Source organism: Lampris incognitus, chromosome 13, assembly GCF_029633865.1.
Source record: "Lampris incognitus isolate fLamInc1 chromosome 13, fLamInc1.hap2, whole genome shotgun sequence".
NCBI classification, from domain to species: Eukaryota; Metazoa; Chordata; class Actinopteri; order Lampriformes; family Lampridae; genus Lampris; species Lampris incognitus.
The window spans coordinates 43,269,401-43,291,900 of record NC_079223.1 but is presented as its reverse complement, the minus strand read 5'-3'; the positions used below and the strand labels follow the sequence as shown (position 1 = coordinate 43,291,900).

The window sequence follows — 22,500 nt, the reverse complement described above, 5'->3', positions numbered from 1 at the left end:
ATCTATGAAAGAAGTCAGGGGGAGAGACGCAGAGAACCAAACTGCGACACACATCATTATTTTTTTCACCTCCCCCCCCCTCCGTTAAAGTCACACCACTGCCTCCCATAAAGTGGCGGTGAACGTGCTGCTCTCAAAAAAAAAAAAAGGTCCAAAATTTTAAAAAAAAACAACAAAAAAACAAAACAAAAAAAACGCAAAGAAGATGCCCAGAGCGCCACCGTGCTCCTTCCCATGGTCCTCCTTGTGGCTGGCATCCGTCGCTTTGCTGGTGCCGTCCGTGCTCTCCTCCTCCTCTTCCTCCTCCTCCTCCTCATACCAGAGAGCCGGAGCTGGCGGGAAGCGGCCGGGGTTCACGGAGAGAACTCTGATCCTGCTGGACGTCAACACCCGCAGCCCGGTCCACGTCCTCAACGACAACTTCCTCTCTTTGCAGCTGGACCCCTCCATCATTAAAGACGGATGGCTGGACTTTCTGAGGTACGGAACCTCCTCTGTCGATTGTCTGTCGGCCGCCGCCGCCGCCGCCGAGCCTCACTTCCGACGTGCACGTTTTTCTTTTTTTGTTTTTGTTTTCGTTGCTTTAATTAGACCCCAAAACCTTTTTCCTGGGTTGAGTCAAGCCGCTAAATTGTGTCAGAATACAGATTCGTGTAGGCTGAGGTAGGCGTGCGTGTGTGTGTGTGCGTGTGCGTGTGCGTGCGTGTGTAGGCCTAGAGGACCCCCTCGACCGCGACATGCTTCATCTCGTGGGGGTCTTGCACCACATCTTAAACGAACCGAGTGACTTTTGGAGAGATGGGCTCGGTTTTTAAAAAGGGGACCCGGTTCGAGTCCCGTATTGGTGCTGATCCCCCGCGTGCCGCGTGCTCGCGGAGCCTCGCGTACTACCTGGTTAACTAAACGCTTCGGGCTGATGACTGTGCGGAACATGTGTTTGGGGGGGGGGGAGAGACGGGGGGGGGGCTTTGTAGCTCGGCAGGCCAAACGCGCAGACGACTGGTTCGGGTCGTTGCGCCGCGTAACGTCTCGCGAATCCGTCCACTTGGTTCCGTCTTTGAACGGTCCGCCGCCCGGACTCATCCGCGCTGGGTTTTAAGGGGGGCAGGAGGGGGGGAGGGGGGGTTTATTTGTGCACCTAGACATATTTAACCTTGCAGCCTACTTCCTTCTTGACGCGCGCTTTCTCCCGTGCGGGTGTGCGCAATCTCACGCGTCAACCGAGACACACGCCAAGTCCAATTCCTCGCGCGCGGACGCGGCGACCAGAAGCCGACTCGACTTTGACCTGTTGATGATCTGCAGCATCACGAAACGTCAAATGTCCAATCGTGCGGTACACGCCTATGTTTACGTCCCCCGCATTCAGCGCGCGGGGTGGGGGGGTGGGGGGCGGTGGGGTGGGTGGGTTACCGGACGACACGTTAAAGTGAAACGGGGCGACACGCGCACGCGTGGGTCGTGCACGTTCTTTGTTCCGTTGCCCTGCAGAAAGCGAGGATGGGGGAGAACTGGTCGTGTGGTTTGGTTCGGTTCGGTTCGGTTCGCATCATGCCCCCCCACCCCCCCACACATACACACCCAGATTGATCGTTTTGGATTATTTTGGTGGGGGGGGGGGTTTCACTTCCATCACTGTCGTCCATCCGCGCCGCCCTGCTGCTGGAGGTCGTCGACAACCCCGCGCGCTTTATTGCGGCTCTAGTTAGCGTCGGCGCGCGCGCGCGCGCAGCTTATTACTGATCCGTATCAACACCGAGAGTCCGTCTCCCTCCGCTCGTCCGCGCGGTTTAATCGAGCATGTGGCCCGGCCGACCGTGCGCAATCGGTCATAACCTATCCTCCTATAAAACTAATGAAAATAATTAAAACAGAGCCGCCTTTTGCGGCAATTTAAAACCCTCTTTTTGTTCCTAATTTCAGCTGTAAACCGCTCCGCTGGGTTTATTTTTCGGGGCCTGCAACGCGATCAGTGCGCGTCTCTCTGAAACAAAGGGTTCTTTAATTACTTTCTCTTTTACTGCCGCTTTTACTGCTATGTCACATAAATGGTGAGGAATAAAGAGGCGTCCTGACTCACACACACACACACACACACACACACACACACACACACACACACACACACACACAGGCCGTGCTCCTCACGGAGGGGCCTGCTCCCCTCGCCAGCGCGGCCGAGGCTCGCTGCGAGCAAAGGCTGGGCTCGCCCGGCTCCTCGCGGCGAGCCTCGCCTCGCTGAGGGAAGGCCGGACAGCGTCCTTCCTGCGCCTCAAATGCCGGACTCTCTCTCCGAGGGCCCCGAGAAACACTCGTTCACTCGCCCTGGATTCATATCTGGAATTATGCCCACGTGCAATATCGCTTTTGTAGAACTGTCTTTATCTGTGGTGCAGTAGTACCCACCTTAAAGTGTACTGCGTTTACCCACTCCCTCACGCACAGCCGCGCGCGCGCGCGTGCGGACGCGCATGTGCACATGCATAAATAAATATATATATATATATATATATATATATATATGTGTGTGTGTGTGTGTGTGTGCGTTTGTGTGTGTGTGTATGTGTGCATGTGCATGTGCATATATATATATATATGTGTGTGTGTGTGTGTGCATGTGCATACATATATATGTGTGTGTGTGTGCATGTGCACATATATATGTGTGTGTGTGTGTGCATGTGCATATATATATATATGTGTGTGTGTGTGCATGTGCACATATATATGTGTGTGTGTGTGCATGTGCATATATATATATATATATATATATGTGTGTGTGTGTGCATGTGCACATATATATATATATGTGTGTGTGTGCATGTGCATATATATATATGTGTGTGTGTGCATGTGCATATATATATATATATGTGTGTGTGTGTGTGTGTGTGTGTGCGTGTGTGTGCGTTATAGTGCAATATCTAACCTTCATTTCAGTTCTCTGCAGCCTGTTTGTTTAAGCCTTACCTTCATCATCATCATTCTTTAACCTCCCTTTTCAGCTTGTGTGCCATTGCTGGTGTCGTGTGTCGTGTGTCGTGTGTCGTGTGTAGTCCAATGTGGAGCCAAGCTCCACGAGAGCCAAACCAGGACACATTCACTGTATAAGGAAACTTGCTTGGCCAATAAACGTGATTCTGACTCGTATTAAGTTTTACCTATTGTGAGGAATGGGTGGAGGGGGTAAGCCCCCCCTCCCCCTCCCCCTCCACCTACAGTATAGATCGTCGCAAATATATGCTATATGATGATCATCTATATATGATATATGATGATGACATATGATGACATATGATGCTCATGACAAATGCAGCAAACTGCAGCATCAACATGGCGGAGTCGGCGGGATGTGTGATGGCCGCCCGCGTGTTGTTGTGACCAGCGCTTTGCAACTTTATCCGCCCGACCAAAGCAGTGTGGGTTGCAAAGCGCTCTTGGTATCATGGAGGAGGTGTTGTGTGTTTAATTTCCCCCTTTGCTGGTTAACCTGATCCTCTCAGGGCAACGGCAACACAACGAAGACACAATATTCCAAACGACAGGCTCCAAACTGCAGGCTTCTGGGGGAGGGGGGGGGGTGAGGAGAGGGTGAGGAGTGGGGGTGAGGAGAGGGTGAGGAGAGGGGGTCCACACAGCGGTCGGGTGTTTTTCTGTAGGTGTGCCAGGGATTATAGTCGCGCTTCGATTTGACACAAATAAAGAATTTAAGCCAGTTTCTTTTGTAACCGCATGACTTTGCGGATCAAGTCAACACTGCAGTGTGTAGCCCCCTCACACGCGCGCCGAGTTTGGTCTCGCGCAAATGTGCAAAAGTTGTAAGGCGTCAGCAAACGCCAGGAAAGCGTGTGTGTGTGTGTGTGTGTGTGTGTGTGTGTGTGTGTGTGTGTGTGCACATATTTACACCCACGTTTGCATGTGTGTGTCTATGTGTGTGTGTGTGTGTGTGCACATATTTAAACCCACGTTTGCAGGTGTGTGTCTTTGTGTGTGTGGGTGTGTGTAAACATATTTACACCCACGTTTGCATGTGTGTGTCCATGTGTGTGTGGGTGTGTGTGTCTGTGTGTGTGTGCGCGCACATATTTACACCCACGTTTGCATGTGTGTGTCCATGTGTGTGTGGATGTGTGTGTCTGTGTGCGCGTGCGCGCACATATTTACACCCACGTTTGCAGGTGTGTGTCTGTGTCTGTGAAGGTGTGGGTGTGTGTAAACATATTTACACCCACGTTTGCATGTGTGTGTCCATGTGTGTATGGGTGTGGGTGTCTGTTTGTGCGTGCGCGCACATATTTACACCCACGTTTGCATGTGTGTGTCCGTGTGTGTGCGTGAGCGCACATATTTACACCCACGTTTGCAGGTGTGTGTCTGTGAGTGTGTGGGTGTGTGTGTGTGTAAACATATTTACACCCACGTTTGCATGTGTGTGGGTGTGTGTGTGTGTGTGGGCGTGGGCGTGCGCGCACATATTTACACCCACGCTTGCATGTGTGTGTCCGTGTGTGTACGGGTGTGCATGTGTTTGTATTGTGCGCCTGGGACGATGTGCATATGGACGTGGCAGTGTGTGTGTGTGTGTGTGTGTGTGTGTGTGTGTGTGTGTGTGTGTGTGTGTGTGTGTGTGTGTGTGTGTGTGTGTGTGTGTGTGTGTGTGTTCTCGCTGGGTCCTCCCTCATGTGCGTTGTCTTCCGGCATTCCACAGCTCCAAGCGGCTGGTCACTCTGGCGCGAGGCCTTTCTCCCGCCTATCTGCGCTTCGGCGGAAAGCGGACCGACTTCCTGCAGTTCCACAACCTCAAGAACCTCGCCAAGTTCAGGGGACCGGGCCCCGACTACTACCTGAAGAACTACGAAGACGGTGATTACACGAGGCCACTCCCAATTACGGCGCAGGGGCATCGCTCGCCTTATTATATAATAGCCCCCACATTTGATGATTTGCCCCAGCTGGCGCTGTGCGTTTAGACTCACATGAGTCAGATACAAACCAGACTGGACGGTGTCATGAAGGGCCCGAGTCTGAGTTAAAATGAAAAGAATTGGGATTTTTTTTTAAAAAAGGAGGGAGGAGGCGAAATTTTTTTGGGGGGGGGGGTTTCTAAAGCGTGCTGCTCTTTTTGTGAAATCTTTATGAAAAAGAAAAGAATTTTTTTTTTTATCAAGGCCCAACAACATAACAACATATCATACACAAAGAACACACTGGAATGTGTTACCCCCCCCCCCATCCCCCCAAAAAAAATGAATCGCCCAAATCATCTTTAGAATTCCTTTAGGGGGGAGGTTGCAGTAAAACACGTGGTGGCGGAATCTCGCTCACTTTGAAATCTGCGGTTCCCCACAGACATCGTGCGCAGCGACATTGCGCTGGACAAGCAGAAGGGCTGTAAGCTGGCCAACCACCCCGACATGATGCTGGAGCTGCAGCGGGAGAAGGCCGCCACCATGCAGCAGGTCCTGCTCAAGGAGCAGCTCTCCAACATCTACAGCAACATCACGATAACAGGTAGGAGATCACACACACACGCGCGCACGCGCACGCGCACGCGCACGCCGAGACACACGCCCACACACACATGTCGAGACACACACTCATCGAGACGCACGCACGCACGCACACACACACACATCGAGACACACACTCATCGAGACGCACGCACGCACGCACACACACATCGAGACACACACGCACGCACACACACACACATCAAGACACACACACACACACACACACACACACACACATCAAGACAGACACACACACACACACGTACGCGTACAGTGTAAAACACCCATAGAAGAACATATGCAAATTAAGGGGTATAAATAAATATAAGCACACACACACACACACACACACACACACACACACACACACACACACACACACACACACGCGGCGTACAGCCTGGCCTGCACGCTTTCCTGGCATTCGCTGTTGTACCTTATACGCCTCAGCACATATTCCCAACAGCACTGACGTATCGCAACACGTCCAAGGGGGCCATACCACACCGCGCGCGCACATGCACGGGTGCGCAACGTCCCGCGAACACGCGCCATACATACGTGCGCGCCGTGCGCCCACGCACGCGCGCGGGCGGTTCAAGGCACGCCAATGTAAACCGTCAGCTTTCAGAATGACAAATGTAATTTGTAAGGCAGGAATGCAGGATGGATGGCGGGCTGGACGGAGGGGTGCAGCATGTGAGGCTGGTAAACAGAGCGCTGACATTTCCACTGGCTACATTTGACTCGGTCCGACCGCAGAGGGAACTCTAGAGTCTTGCATTTGGGTGGGCTGCATTTCTTATCTGCCTGCGTGATTGACGTGAGTGGAAACATGGAGCTGGAAAAGGAGTAACTGGATTTCAGTAATGAAAAGGGGGAAGAAAGCAGGGAGTGAAAAGCAGCAAGTATAAAGCAGCAAGTGAAAGCAGTAAGTAAAAGCAGTGCGTTAGGATGGACGACGGATTAGCCACATTGCTATAACCTTGAATTGTAAAAAAAGAAGCTAACTATGGGCTATCTCGGATAAATCCCTTCAATTGTGTTTTTTTACACCACTAGTACAAGTGTCGTGTACAGCCGTGATGCGGAAATAGCACGAGGGGGGAGATGAAGCAACAGACACGGGTCCCCATTGCCACGGAACACATTTCATCATGCGCAGCAGCAAAAAGAAAGACTTTGGGTTTTTTGGGTTTTTTTTTTGGTTTTCCCCAAAATGGCTCCAGAATGCGACGGGGAATGTGCAGGGCAGTCTACATTTAGAGGAGTACTGGGCAATAAATCTGTTTTCAGAAGAAAAAAAAGAAAGAAAAAGAAATTAACAATGTCTTTTAAGAACGTCAAAATACCTCGCGTAAATCCAGCCTAATGCGACACCGATGTGTCAGTTCATAGTAAATACGCCGTCAGGGGACCGACACGAACCGCTCCGCAACATGTTCCTTGTGTTTTCCAAAAAAAAAAAAAAAAAGAAGAGCCCCGCTTCCCTTGGACTGAACTGATCCCGGCTGTAGTTCTGCGTGAGTAATTGAGGAGGATGTGTGTGTGTATGTGTGTGTGCTGCGTATTCTCAACGAATCTCGAGTGCAACAGTCCAAACATGCCCCTCTTGCATCACAGCGCCGCATCCACAGAACCATTTGCAAGCGTTCAGAAAGTGGAGGAGGAGGAGGAGGCGGAGGAGGAGGAATGGTTCACAAGTTCAGCAGTCTGCCTCTGCAGCATCTCCTCCTTAATTGGCTGCACTCGTTTCGTATCGGCAGGATTGAAATGGTAATCGGACGGTGGCAAATTGTCAACGGCCCTGTCTTCAATCAGCGGCTGATGGCGAAAAAGAAAATAATATGTTGTTGTTGTTTTTGGTTTTTTTTTTTATAAATCTGAGCAATCGAAATCATCCCCTCGAAGCTCCGCTTACCGGTCCAGTGCTGCGCTGTTGCCGAACATGTGTCTTGAAGAAGCGCTTTTCAAGAACTACAACACGCGAGCGTCTCCCGGCTGACTGATTGCCAGGTTCCCCTCTCGTAGAAAGTTCCTCAAGTTTCCATCCGTCCACCTTCCCCGCTGTTTGTTTGTTTGGTTTTTCTTCCTAGGCGCGTCCCATCCCCACCCTCACCCCACCCCTTGACACGGCTGTTGTTCCACCGCAGAAATATCCCGACGGCACCGAGGCCAAGACTCCACGATTCCAATCAGATAGCTGAAGTGTGAAACGCGGCGATGCAGCAACCCGTGTCCGTCCAACGCAGAGGCGAGAAGAATGCTCGTTTCTGTTACACAAGACGTTTCTCCAAATGCGTTCCGACTGATTCGGGTCTTGCGAGGGAGTTTGTTCTGCGCGCTCTTTCACGGTGTGATGTTTCCTATTAAGGTCCAGCAGAGGAGTCGTGAGACGGACCGCGGTGGCATGCTGGTTTTTGAGCAGGTGCCATAGTTGTTATCAGACTAGATGGGAGAGGGGGAGAAGGAGAGCCAAGCACAAGGACTCTATTTATCCATATAGCGGATTCGCTGTGCAGCGTTCTCACAGAGACCTCCTTCCGACCCGAGAAGGCACCGACACAAGCCTCCGCGGGACCAGGTGTGGGTGAACCCACCCAACCCGGTCGCACGGACTTTCATCTATCAGATTGTAGAGGAGCTCAAAGCAGGAGTCGTGACAACTTTCTCTTTCGGCTACACAACGTGCACCATTTATTCCTTCCACCATTACAACAACAACAACAACAACAACAACAAAAAACCGCGCAGCGGAAGTGCGTCACTGTAAACCCGAACCGAGGAAACGGCAGCTGTAAACTAACGTTCCTACCAGCTCAATAAGGGGAATTATGTAGCCCCATAACCACTACAAGATCGTGATACCATCACGATTATGACCTGATTTACGTGATGTGGTCACGATCTGATAGAACCCTAACCCTAACCCTAACTTAGTCGGCGAGTCGTGACCACATCACGTCGATCAGGCCACAATCGTGATGGTATCACGATCTGCTAGATTAACGAAAGTCCGTGCGACTGGGTAGACCCACCAGACAGGTCTGAGGGATGTGACCTGGGGAATATTTAGAAAACTGATTTTTTTCTTCTTCTTGCTGTTAAATTTACTGGAGGGGAAGCGAAATGCCCACCGCTCTGCACGGCCATGCCCCAAAAACAGCCACGGAAGGACGACCAGGGCGTTTTCTGAGCACGTTTGCCTTTATGGCCTCAGAATAACAGAACCAGCCCATACGAGACAGCCCTGAGAGTGTGCACTATATGTGCGCTGCCTGCTCAAGAAGTGAGGATTTGTGCATGGCACCCTCTGTGTCGGTGAGAGTAATAGGGCTACAGAGGCACTAGGGAGGTGTTTAAATATCGTCTGGTAACAATCAGCCCGTACCCACTGTGCATATGCGTCTGTGTATATGTGTGTGCGTGCGTGCGTGCGTGTGCGTGTGTGTGTATGTGAAAGCAGGTGGTGTTTAAAGGTCCTTTAACAGCCTCTCTCCATCCTTTTCCACTCACCACAGTCTGACCCTTGACCCAGGCTTGTTAGAGCTATCAGTAATGGGAACAGCCAGAGCCAACACACACACACACACACAGACTCATAAACACACACACACACACACACATACACACAGCAAGGGAATTGCGTTGAGAAAATACCCCAAGCTCAGACAGGGTCGAGGTCACGGTCACCTTCACCCAATGTCCCCCCCCCCCATGAGTATCCTGTCAGCATGGTGGATGAGTTCTCAGTTTCTCCCCCCCCCCCAGTCCCCCCTGCTGCCTCCCCATTGCTCCTCTCTCTCTATCGGACATTCTCTCGCTCGCTCTTCTCAAGTTCAGAGAGAGCTTAACCGTCTGTGTCGTGATGTCATGTGAACATCCCATGTTTATCTGACACCTCACCTCGCAGGACGAGGCAGAGAGCCCGTTCAACTCCTGACCTCCTCCTCCTCCGCGCGCTCAGAGGAGGAGGAGCAGCGTTGATTAAAGGAATTCGTACGGGTAATTGGCTTGGTCTTAGGCAGCCCGATTAGTGAACATGAACGAACAAAAATGACGATCATCATCCCGAGGCGAGTTATCAGGCAAGAGCACCGACGGCGTGCTGGCGAGTTGCAAAAGCGTTGTCAGGAGCTGCTCAACAGACACCCAGCGGTCGTGTGTTTCCAGGCCTCTCTCTCCCCCCTCCTCCCCCTTCTTTTTTTTTCCAGCTTTTTGCTCTGCTTTGTACTGTGAATTCGAGACTACAGCTTTTACAGAACAGCAGTTTGTGCCATTACGTTAATCTTTTCCAATTCATTTCCTCCGCAGCCAGCAGCTCGTGACGTTTAATGCTATGTGATGGCATCGCGAGTTCGGGTTCCACCGTTTCATCGGTGTCCAGCGAGGAGGGGGGAACAAGACATTACTCGTGTTCGAGAGCACGCGTTAGATATCCAGTTGGCCCCAGACTACAGCAAAGGGCCTCTTAACTTAGATGTGGACACTTAGTGAGATTTGGTTCTGCTGTTTTTTTTATTTTAATTTTCCTTTTTTTTTGCATGAATCATAAAGCATTCCTCTCCTGACCTCGGGTTTTACACGTCGTCTTAGCGGAAAGGGAAAGCCGAGCACGTGTAAAGAGCGGGCGCTCTCCGGTCGGCCATATGTGAGCGGCTCGTGGGAAAGTGTTTCATATAGCTGGCGCGCGCTCGCCGCCCGTACAAGGAGGGGAGGGGGGGGGGAATCAGAAATTTTGCAGCTTCACTCTTTTACTGCCTTGCGCACATCTGCAGGCCTCTGTCCATTAAACGGGACATTTTAGGGACTCCAGCCGGTGCGCCTTTGCCGGCTGATGTGAAACAAGTGCAAACGGAAGACTTCTTTTATTTTCTTTTTTGGTGTCAAGTAGCCTCGTAACAAAAGTAATCGACAAGGAACAAAATGGATTGTAAAGTTATACTTTATTGGTCCACTTGTGACAGACGAAACGAGTCATTTTGCTGCATAACCGGGGAAAGCACGGCATCAGCTGCACAGCAGCGCCACCTGGACGGACTATGGGGGGTGGGGGTGGGGGGGGGGAGGAATCGACAGGACACAACGCAGCAGGTTTTGTGACGTTTTTTTCATTTCAGAACCAGAATCTCTTCACTGCCAAGTACAAGATGCATGCAGGGAATTTGCCTCGCCTTGCACAACAACTACATCTAGTCTTGCGGTGTAACACGTAGCTCAACAACACCATACAACGCCACACAAAACAGAGAAGTGACATATGACGTGAACTAACATGAGAATAACGTAAGAAAGGATTAGAATCAAAGAAAAAAATGGTGCATTTCCGCCGATGTGCAGTTTTGGTTGCGCAAGGTGCAAAAGATCACCTCTGTCCGAAAGCCAGAAAAGAGATGACTAAAACTCAAATCTGTGACACGATCGGTGGGTGAACTCTGTAGGCGACGGACTTCAGTCAGTTAAAAGGTGCCCGTGAGGTTCAGGAGGGAATTTCTGGCTACAAGGTGACATTTATTGTCTTTTACTCAGCAACAGCAGCGTAAACAATAACAATTTCTGAAAGCATAACTAAACGCAATTGCTTTTATTAAATCATTTCTTTGAATTTTTGCAAATTAATCCTTGAAATCAATACTTACATTGGGCCGTGCGTTGACTGGAAATGCAGCTGCGAGCAAAGTACAAGAGTACCGAACCAGGGGTCCAAAAGCTAGAAGCATTTATAAGGAATCCCCCCCCCTCCCCACTAAGGAACCAGGTCTTGCAGGATGACAGAGGACGCTGAATCATCTGCTGAGGCTGCTCGCTGTGTGTTTGATATCGACGCGGACCGGACGCGAGTCACAACACATTCAGAAGCGACACAAAAGAACAACAAATATAGCATTGCTCTTTTCTCTTTTTTTTTTCTCTTCCCCTTTTCCTTCCTTTCGATGAGTTAAAGGTTGGCTTCGAGAGCAGCGGGGTAATTGACTGGCTTATAGGCAGATGGCTTGCAGCCTGAAGGCCCGCGCACATATATCCATGTGTGCGCCCTCGCTCTCCTTCTCTATCTTCCTCCCTCGCTTTGTTTCTCTTAGTCTGATCTCACGTGGTATCGAGTGACGCCAGTGTTTACAGAGTCTAATCAATTGCTCGGCTTAAGTAAACACCGCCGTGAATACGGGAGACCGTAATACGTAAAGCCGCCTCTTTACACTGACGCCGGACCGGACCGGACGGGGACGGAGCGCTGTTTGAATCGGAGCCAACGCGCCGTGAATTCTCCAGCGCTCCATCCGCAGGAAACATGAGAACCACGATTTAAAAAAAAACAAAACAAATTTTAAAACATCTTCCGCAAAAGAAATACCGACATCCCACGTTTCCTCTGTGGTGATTAGTGAGTAAGCAAATCGACAATAGTTTAAAGTGTGTGTGTGGGGGGGGGGGGGGGAGTAAGAGATCCTGGGTGGACGTTAGCAAGAGCTAGCATTATTTCTGAAAACATCCTACACAAGACCCACCCACCCCTCGCTTCTGATTGACAGCGAGTAAGGCCCAATGGGGGCGCCGTCTCGGGAAGGGCTCTCCTGATTGGCCGATCGGGAGTGAGACCAGAAAAAATGTTCTGTCTCTGATTACAGCGTCTAGGACGGCCGCAGAGACCGGATGTTTTCCTCATTAAATCTAGTGACTTGATGGCTGTCGGTATGTAGAAAGACTTTGTCAAAATATTGCAAAAAAAGGGTTCTAAACTAAAATCACTGACAGCCACTTTAAAAGTTTAACAATATGGTGCCGGTGACAGCAAAAGAAGAAGCTGGGGCCATCATGTCATGGACAAAAATAAGACCAAAAAAAAAAAAAAGATGCCAAAAAAAAAAAAAGAAACAAACCCCACCAAAACAAGGTGCAAGGCAGAAGTTGGAAAACTGGGGAGTACATATGGAAAGTGAAATCCACTAAACATCTGTAAACAGCTTAAGAATGCTTTCAGCAAAACAATTGGGCACAGCTGTAGAGCCAGTTAGTCCAGTTCAATTTCTGCTTCTCCTCATTTGAAAAACAAATCATTTGGTCTTAAAAAATGGGAAATCATACTTGTGTGCGTGTGTTTTGTATGCGGGTGTGTCACACACACAGACACACACACACACACTGGGCAAGCAAGATAATGCAAACATGAAGAAAGCAAGAATTCCAACCCTGATGTTGCTGCTCGTCCGGCACAAAACCCAACTTCAGCTCTGCACTTGTAGTCCAGCTCTACAGTAACGCAGATTTGCGTGACGTCGTCTCGTTAAATATCACGCCGTAACACCACGGTATGTTCAATTAAGAGCGAGAGGGACAATGTAATCTGATTAGATCCCTTACATCTGTAATGGTAATATTAATGGGGATTAGTAGCCAGCTGCGGTGATTGGGAGGACCATCCCTACACAGAGACTTCCCTCGTATGGGGTTTAAACATCACGGGGATAAGCTGTGTCCTCGTTTCATGCATGTCCTGGAACTGAACTGTGATATGCAGATAATGACCGAAGGTAGGCCAAAGTTATATTACTGGTGTTTGCAGACAGCAAACATGTTCTGACACTGTTTCTGTGACGGATGAATTGTTCTTAATGCCTTTAAGATATTTATCAGCGCACCTATCAGATGTTTGGCATCCGGGTAGCGTAGCGATCTGTTCCTTTGCCTAGCAACTCGGGGATCGCCGGTTCGAATCCCCGCCTTATCTCCGGCTTGATCGGGCGTCCCTACAGACGCGACTGGCGTTTTATGGATCCCACTGCTTTTCTGGGCAAGACACGCCCCGCGTAGCATCCAGGTGCTAGGATTCTAGGAAGACCCGCCCCTAACTCTGCCTCTGATTAGCTAGCCTCACACCTAACTCCGCCCTAACCCTAAGCTTAACCTACCCAACCAACGGAGGCAACGAGTACTGGCCAATCAGAGGCAGAGTGCCAAGAAAAGCAGTGGGATCCATACTAACGCGTCTGCGGGTGGGAAGCCGGATGTGGGTATGTGTCCTGGTCGCTGCACTAGCGCCTCCTCTGGTCGGTCAAGGCACCTGTTCGGAGGGGAGGGGAGGGGAATAGCGCGATCCTCCCACGCGCCACGACCCCCTAGCGAAACTCCTCACTGTCAGGAGAAGCGGCTGGCGACTCCACATGTATCGGAGGAGACGTGTGGTAGTCTGCAGCCCTCCCCGGATCAGCAGAGGGGGTGGAGCAGCGACCGGGACGGCTCGGAAGAGTGGGGTAATTGGCCTGATACAACTGGGGAGAACAAACCCCCCCCCCACAAAAAAACCTTTTAAAAAGACATGCATGTTAGGGTTAATACTCCTGCCTGTGCCCCCGAGCAAGGCAATGGAAAGAAGAACTGGAGCTGGTCCCCGGGCGCTGCAGCTGCCCCCTGCTCCCATACAATAGGATGGGTTAGAGAACACGTTTTATTGTAAGCAAACAACAGAAAAATGACAAAATATAGTGGCCTTCTTTCTTTTTCCACGTTAAATGTTTTGTATATTGTGTCATGAAATAAGGGGCTCTAGTTTCCGGGTCATAGTGCCGTCGAAGGCGCTGACGCTAGTTCATGGATCAAGTCGATCTAAGGTGCGGCCAGTACTTTTTTGCTATTTCCGGGACATGCTGCGCTGGCGGTAATTGGTGGGGGGGGGCTGTCTTCAATTACAGCCAATCAAATCAGCTCCTCTCATTCCCTTTAAAAGCAGCGCACTCTGTCATGGCGAACTGCCAATTTCAGCTCAGTCTGAGTTGTACTATTTGCCAACTTGTTATTGTTTGTATAATAAAGGTATTTATCCATCCATCCATTATCCGAACCGCTTATCCTGCTCTCAGGAGCCTAGCCTATCCCTGCCCTCATTGGGCGGCAGATGGGGAGACACCCTGGACAGCCCCCACCCACACACATTCATAGCTGGGGTAATTTAGTATGGCCGACTCACCTGACCTACATGTCTTTGGACTGTGGGAGGAAACCGGAGCACCCGGAGGAAACCCACGCAGACACGGGGAGAACATGAAAACTCCACACAGAGGACGACCCCCAAGGCTGGACTACCCCGGGGCTCGAACCCAGAACCTTCTTGCTGTGAGGCGACCGGGCTAGCCACTGAGCCACCGTGCCGCCCTACAATAACACCAATTCCAGTGTGATACGAGACAACACACAAACATGATTATTTGACAGGCTACCGTCTAACGTGTTTTTGTTCTCACCCGCGTCTTCCTCTCGTTCCTGTACCTTCTATCAACACAGGAGGAGACCTTAAATAGTTGTGATCACGGATCAATTAGCCTAGGCAATCAGTCCCTTCTTTCGAGTTGGACGAGGTTAACTGAAATATTGAAATCCCCGTCAACATGGTAATGGTGCTGTTCTATTGTGCTGGGATCGATTGGTGATGCCTGCGGGCTCTGGGTTGTTTGATCGGGTCTGCCTGTGATGCTGTGTCAGTCTAAATAAAGAATGCAACGTAGCGGTTGTGTCGAGCGACAGCGCTGTGTCCTGACGTGATTTCTAAATACAATAATGGCAATGACGCACATTGTTTTATCTGACACCAAACTAGCACCGTGCCACCTGATTTTGACCGACACACCCTCTACTACGCCCTCGCGCCCTTTTCGGCGTAAACGACGTCATGGCGAGCCCGGAAATCAGCAAACGTGCTGAGGCGAGGGGCGAGAGAAGAACCACCTCGCGCCCAACGAATTTGTCACCACGTCTGCTTTAGCGCGCTAAGACTCTTATTGCAAGTAGTGATAAAACAATCTTGAATTGACGTTTAGAATTGTAACCGGTTATTTTCTTGCCCGGTGCGGGATTCGATACGGGTTGTACTGCACCACAAGGCGACGTCACTAACCGCTCGGCTGAAGGGTCAGACCCGTTAGCTAGGGGCTAACGTGTGTTATTAGTAGTTTACAGTCGTCACCGTCCCCGGAAGCGCGCCCTCGCGCTTTGTTCTTCCCGCGCTCCGAAGAGACTTCTGAGGATCTGCACACTTCCGGATCCCACCGCTGCCACCGATGTAACCGGTTATTTTCTTGCCCGGTGCGGGATTCGATACGGGTTGTACTGCGCCACAAGGCGACATCACTAACCGCTCGGCTAAACGGTCAGACCCGTTAGCTAGGGGCTAACGTGTCTTATTAGTTGTTTACAGAATCAATACATATATCTATTTTGCACTTTTATATCCAGTCTCAAAACAGCTGTACGTTCAGCCATGCTGGATTTCTTTGAGGCGACTCGTTTTAGCGTGTCAAATGACGTCACTGAACAGCCGACCAACCCCTGGTCTAGACCGCAAGCGTCGCGTCAGCGTCACGCTCGCGACACGACAGCGTTCACGCGACACTCGAGGCGACTGTCTACCGGTTCCGTCCTGTCCAAATACCCCTGACTGCAGCGTGCCGGTCAGGGCGGTGCTCAGTGTGGGGCGTAGTCAAGTCTGCCCACACTGAGCACCGCCCCGCTTTCTTCTTCTTTTTTTTTTTTTGTCCATCTGAGGTTCATACTGGCTAACTGCAACGCGGACCTGCTGCTAGCAAGCATGCTAATGAAGATAGCTGTTATACTTCAAGGTAAAGTCAACTCCATTATGCAAAATAAGTGCAGTGATTAGATACATGTCCGCATCTAATGTTAGATGTAAGAACAGTAACGTAGCTACCATTGCCATGAGTCACGTGACATTGTTATTGAAACTTGGTTTTTGTGAATTCACATTATCAAATTTATTATTCACATTAGGTTAGCTGGCCTAATATTACCCTAGTGCATTAAGCATTAACTGTGACAGTGAAATAGGAAATTGGGTTTTATTTACCTCAATAAAATGCTATTACTATTGTGTTAGTGTGCTATCTCAACGTATTCCTTCCAGGAACAGCAGATGGAAATTAACATGTGCCTTTTGTCCAAATCTAGCACGTTTATACCATATTACAGTAGTGGTATTGATTGATATGTAATGTCACTGCCACTGCCATTTCAGTGTTGGCGGCTAGTGTTACGATCAGCAAATTTATTGAAATGATTAAATGTCGATTCTCTCCCCCCCCCCCCAGAGAAATGTATTCTTCTTACAGCTAGGACCAGGCTGCACCCACACAATACCACACAAGTGAGTACTGTATTTTTTCTCTCTCTGATTATCATAAGGCACTACAGCAGACTGTTTTGGATGATGTAAATCTGTTCAGCATTTCTAGAACAGGCGATTACTGCAGTCATATTAACACATGGTAGCTAGCTAGTCAAGGTTTCCCAACTTTTACTTTTTGTCACTACTGTCAGGATTCACCAGTCACTGTTGCCATGTATTTTCCATCCACAGCCAAATTCTGGATCATCAGTCCAGCATGGGGCTTAGAGAGCTGTGTAGACTGTGACCAACGTTGGTGGGGATGACATTTGGGTTGTTCTGAGGTGAAGAATCTTCTCTGACCAGTCCCTATCAGAGCAGTACCAAATGTCCTCCTCATCCATCACAGCTGAATGACCTGGGGAGGTCACCAGCATCCAGCTTGGATCTGCATCACCTGCATGCTGCCCTCCACACTGCATTACCTGCCATCACTCCTGGGCTATTTTTGTGTGGTGGAGTTCATTTCATCCCCACAGTAAACATAATTTTTACACAGTATTGCTAAGTGCCTTAAAGCCCAACTCCAACAACAGTTAAGTGTCCACATTTTCTCCATTGTTGAAGTCGACCTTTACAGGATTTCTTTGTTTTGGTAAGCCCATCACCTGGCCGAGACTGTCATAATTTATTTTGGCAGGTAGATTTTGTTAATATGTTAAATTTTCTTATTGAAAATAACACTTGAAGCCACATTAGTGTTCCAACTTTACCATCTGTGCCCTTCCTAATGTCTTCTCCCTTTCCACCCCAGCCTTCAGTACTTACGGACTGCAGCACTGGCTTTTTAAACTACGCATTGCATAAAAGTAATGTTACTATTTCGATACTGTGTGTTATCATGTCAAGTATTTTTTATTTATTGATGCTTATTACTATTTGTGATGTAGCACTGAAAGCCTACTACCTCATTTCAGGAAGTAAATTTGTCTTATGACAATTTAGCTCACCTCGACCTTGGTCCACCTCTGTATTGATAGATCCTACACTGCTATTTTTAACGTGCAATAAAGTCATTTATTAAATTTTTGTTCTAAGTCAGTTGATTTTTCTTATTGTACATATCTGGTACCAAGTTTAATATCAATATATACAATAATCAAATCACAGGAAGACATTGGTTGCATTTTTGTTTGTCAGAATTTAGATTAGTTATTGCTAGTACTACTACTACTATTACTACTTTCAGCTGCTCCTGTGAGGGGTCGCCACAGTGGCTCATCCATGTCCATCTTTTCCTGTCCTCTGCATCTTCCACTGTTATGACAGCCACCTGCATGTCTTCTCTCACCACATCTGGCCTGGCAGCTTCAGCATTCTTCCAGTATACCCAGCATCTCTCCTCTGCACGTCTCAATCTTGCCTCTCGCTTTGTCTTCAAACCGTCCAACCTGAGCTGTCCCTCTAATATACTCATTCCTAATCCTGTCCTTTGTCACTCCCAATGAAAATCTTAGCATCTTCAACTCTGCCACCTCCAGCTCCACCTCCTGTCTTTTCATCATTACCATGGTCTCCAAATCACACAACATAGCTGGTCTCACTACCATCTTGTAAACCTTCCCTCTAACTCTTGCTGGTCCCCTTCTGTTACAAATCACTCCTGACACACTTCTCCACCCTGCTTGCACTCTCTTCACCTCTCTTCCCTGTTACTGTTACTTTGAACAGTTGACCCTGAGTATTTGAACTCATCTACCTTTGTCATCTGTACTCCTTGCATCCTCACCATTCCACTGTCCTCCCTCTCATTCACACATATGTATTCCATCTTGCTCCTACTGACTTTCATTCTTCTTCTCTCCAGTGCATACCTCCACCTCCCAAGGCTCTCCTCAACCTGCTCCCTACCATCACTACAAATCACAATGTCATCCGTGAACATCATAGTCCACAAAGACTTCTGCCTGATCTCATCCATCAACCTGTCCATCACCATTGCAAACAAGGAAGGGCTCAGAGCCAATCCTTGATGTAATCCCACCTCCACCTTGAACCCATGCATCTGGACCAACCGCCTTTCCACTCTTCATTCTCTTCATAGCTGCCCTCACTTCTTCCTTGCTAATTCACCACACTTCCTGATTCACTATCCCCACATCATCCAACCTTCTCTCTTCTTTTCTTCATTCATTAGCCCCCAAAAGCACTCCTTACACCTTCTCAACACACTCTTCTCGCTTGTCAGCACATTTCCATCTTTATCCTTCATCACCCTAACTTGCCGCACATCCTTCCCTGCTCAGTCCCTCTGTCTAGCCAATCGTTCCAAGTCCTTTTCTCCTTCCTTAGTGTCCAACCTCTCGTACAACTCACGAAACGCCTTTTACTTTACCTTCGCCATTTCTCTCTTTGCTTTATGCCTCATCTCCTTGTACTCCTGTCTACTTTCTGACTATCCCACTTCTTCGCCAACCTCTTCCTCTATATACTTTCTTGTACTTCCTCATTCCATCATCAAGTGTGTTCCTTCCTCTGTCCAAATGACACACCAAGTACCTTCCAAGTTGTCTCCCTCACCATTTCTGCAGTAGTTGCCCAGCAATCCGGCAACTCTTCACTACTACCCAGGGCCTGTCTTAACTTCTCCCTGAACTCCAAACCAATCTTCCTTCTTCAACTTCCACCATTTGATCTTTGGCTATGTTTTCACTCTCTTCTTCTTGAACTCCAAAGTCATCCTGCAGACCACCAGCCGATGCTGCCTAGCTATGTTCTCCTGTCACCACCCTGCAGTCTCCAATCCCTTTCAGATCGTGCCTCCTGCATAAGATACTCTTATAAGATACTCTACTAAGACACTCTTATACGTCAGTGTTCCTCCCTCTTCTTGAAATATGTATTCACTACAGCCATTTTCATCCTTTTCGCAAAATCAACCACTATCTGTCCCTCCACCTTCCTCTCCTTGACACTATACCTACCCATTACCTCCTCATCACCTCTGTTCCCTTCACCAACATGCCCATTGACATCTGCTCCAATCACCACTCTCTCCTCCTTGGATACTCTCTACCATGTCATCCAACTCACTCCAGAATTCATCTTTCTCTTCCATCTCACACCCAACTTGCGGGGCACATGCACTGATAGCATTCATCATCACACCTTCAATTTCCAGCTTGACATCTCTCCTGTCAGAATTACCCCTACCACATTTCTCCTCCCATCCGCACCATGGTAGAACCCACCTCCAGTGCTCCTGGCCTTACTCCCCTTACATCTGGTCTCTTGCACATGCAGTATATCTACCTTCCTTCTTCCTGTCATATCAGCCAGCTCTCTCCCTTTACCAGTCATAGTGAAGGATGCTGAATATGGAGCTACCAGGCCAAAGAGGAGGTTTATGGATGTGACGAGGGAAGACATGCAGGTGGCTGGTGTGACAAAGGAAGATGCAGAAGACAGGAAGAAATGGAAATGGATGATCTGCTGTGGCGACCCCTAACGGGAGCAACCAAAAGTAGTAGTAGTAGTAGTAGCATCTTAATGACAAAAACATCCCCAATGGCTCATATTTAACGCGTTCTTCAAATAAATTTAACTTCTATGCAGCTATTAATAAAACTATTAATCAGAGGTGGGAGTAAGTCACACATGTGCAAGTCACAAGCAAGTCTCAAGTCTTCTTAATCTTCAAGTCTCAAGCAAGTCACAAGTTACTGTGGTGAGAATCAAGCAAGTCGAGTTCCTGCTATAAGTCAAGCAAGTCAAGTCATTGTTCAGGTCAAGCAAGTCACAAGTCAAGTTATACGAATTTCTGGTGATCTACTCCAGTTTCCACATTAAAATCAGTTAAAAGACAGTAGCCATGCAAAGTTGAGTTTTATTTCAACATTAACAAAAGCTGTAACTATTGCAGCCTGCTTACAATTGCTTACTTACCCCTTCAGGAGGGTCACACCATTTCTCCTTGGCCTATTAACACATCTGTCTAAGGTGTTTCTCATATGACACTGTCATTGTTTTCCTACTTAACCATTTCTGTGCACAAAAAAAGTATTGCATCAAAGCCAAATATAACTGAATAGTGTATAAAATAAAAAGTATACAAAAATAAATGACAAATAAATAGCCTAAAATCTAAACATTACTGACACTACTAAACATTGCTCCAAAAGCATGGAAACGTATTTAAACTATTCAAGTATAATAGTTTTAGTATGCCACTAAATATTGACATTACATCAAACCATGAAAACTTATTCAAACTATTGAAGTATAATAGTTTCGGTATGCCACTAAATACTGACATTATATCAAACCTTGAAAACTTGTTCAAACTATTAAGTATAATGGTTTTAGTATGCCACTAAATATTGACATTAAGAAGCATTACATCAAACCATGAAAACTTATTCAAACTATTAAGTATAATGGTTTTAGTATGCCACTAAATATTAACATTAATAAACATTACATCAAACCATGAAAACTTATTCAAACTATTAAGTATAATGGTTTTAGTATGCCACTAAATATTAACATTAATAAACATTACACCAAACCATGAAAACTTATTCAAACTATTGAAGTATAATGGTTTTAGTATGCCACTAAATATTGACATTACCAAATATTACATCAAACCATGTCATGAGGAGCCTGACACCTGGGAGGAATGGTGGTGTTGACAGCGGATCAGAGGGCCAGCATTGGTTGCTAGCTTATTTGTAGATACACTTAGATGGAGGTAAGACTTCTTGAACTTGACAAGTTATATTAAAGTGAAATATCCCTTTAACTTTGTGGCAAAGATGCTAGCTAGTGTGGCTATGGACAGGGCAAAATAAGACGAATAGCATGTTTCAAAAAAAGTCAGACATGCTTGAAGAATGCCATTTTGTGGCATACTAAATAAAACCATTATACTTGACTGGTTGAACAAGTTTTCATGGTTTGATGTAATGTTTAGTAATGTCAGTATTTAGTGGCATACTAAAACCATTATACTTTACCCATCCATCCATTATCCAACCCGCTTATCCTGCCCTCAGGGTCGCGGGGATGCTAGCGCCTATCCCAGCAGTCATTGGGTGGCAGATGGGGAGAGACACCCTGGACAGGCCGCCAGTCCATTATACTATTATACTTTAATAGTTTGAATAAGTCATAAGGATCTGAAACCTATAAACAAAATAAATCAGAGCCTCTAGGTGGCGGTATACACATGAGAACGGATAAGAACAGTGAATCGCCCCTACCTGTTACAAAAGATCATCTGCCGCACACATGACGTCAGGACAGGAACAAAGGAATTTTTCAGAAGCGCTCACTCTTTTTACCCCAATGGGAATATCCCTTTAACTTTGTGGCAAAGATGCTAGCTAGGGTGAATATTCCCAAACCAAACACACCATACGTCTATATGGAGAAGACTGCTTAGCTAGATCGTTCTCTTTAACAAACATGAAGAAAAGGAAAACATTTTCGTTCAAAATTGACGGACCTTGAGGGCCAATTCATCCCTCTCTAGATACTGTTATCAATTAATGCATGGGAAGCGCCGGTCCATTATAAACCTAGTGTAAACTACTAATAAGACACGTTAGCCCCTAGCTAACAGGCCTGACCCTTTAGCCGAGCGGTTAGTGACGTCGGTCAGACCCGTTAGCTAGGAGCTAACGTGTCTTATTAGTAGTTTACACTAGCATAACATTAACGTAACTTATGCCTTCTCGATAAAATGCATAATCGATTCGACGCCCGCTTAAACTTACCGTTAGCTACGCGAAATTTAAGCTATTGTAACCGGTTATTTTCTTGCGCGGTGCGGGATTCGATACGAGGTGTATTGCGCCAACAAGGCGACATCAC

General features: G+C 47.9%; 1 protein-coding gene across 1 annotated transcript in view; it reads left to right on the top strand.

The window, feature by feature from the left end:
- Positions 1–205: 205 nt before the first annotated feature.
- hpse2 (heparanase 2) overlaps positions 206–22,500 on the top strand; it is a 158,142-nt gene continuing 135,847 nt past the window's right edge. The window contains exons 1-3 of the mRNA XM_056292020.1: positions 206–480; positions 4,709–4,863; positions 5,350–5,511. Coding sequence (XP_056147995.1) covers positions 206–480; positions 4,709–4,863; positions 5,350–5,511 — 592 coding nt within the window. The remainder of the gene's footprint in view (positions 481–4,708; positions 4,864–5,349; positions 5,512–22,500) is intronic.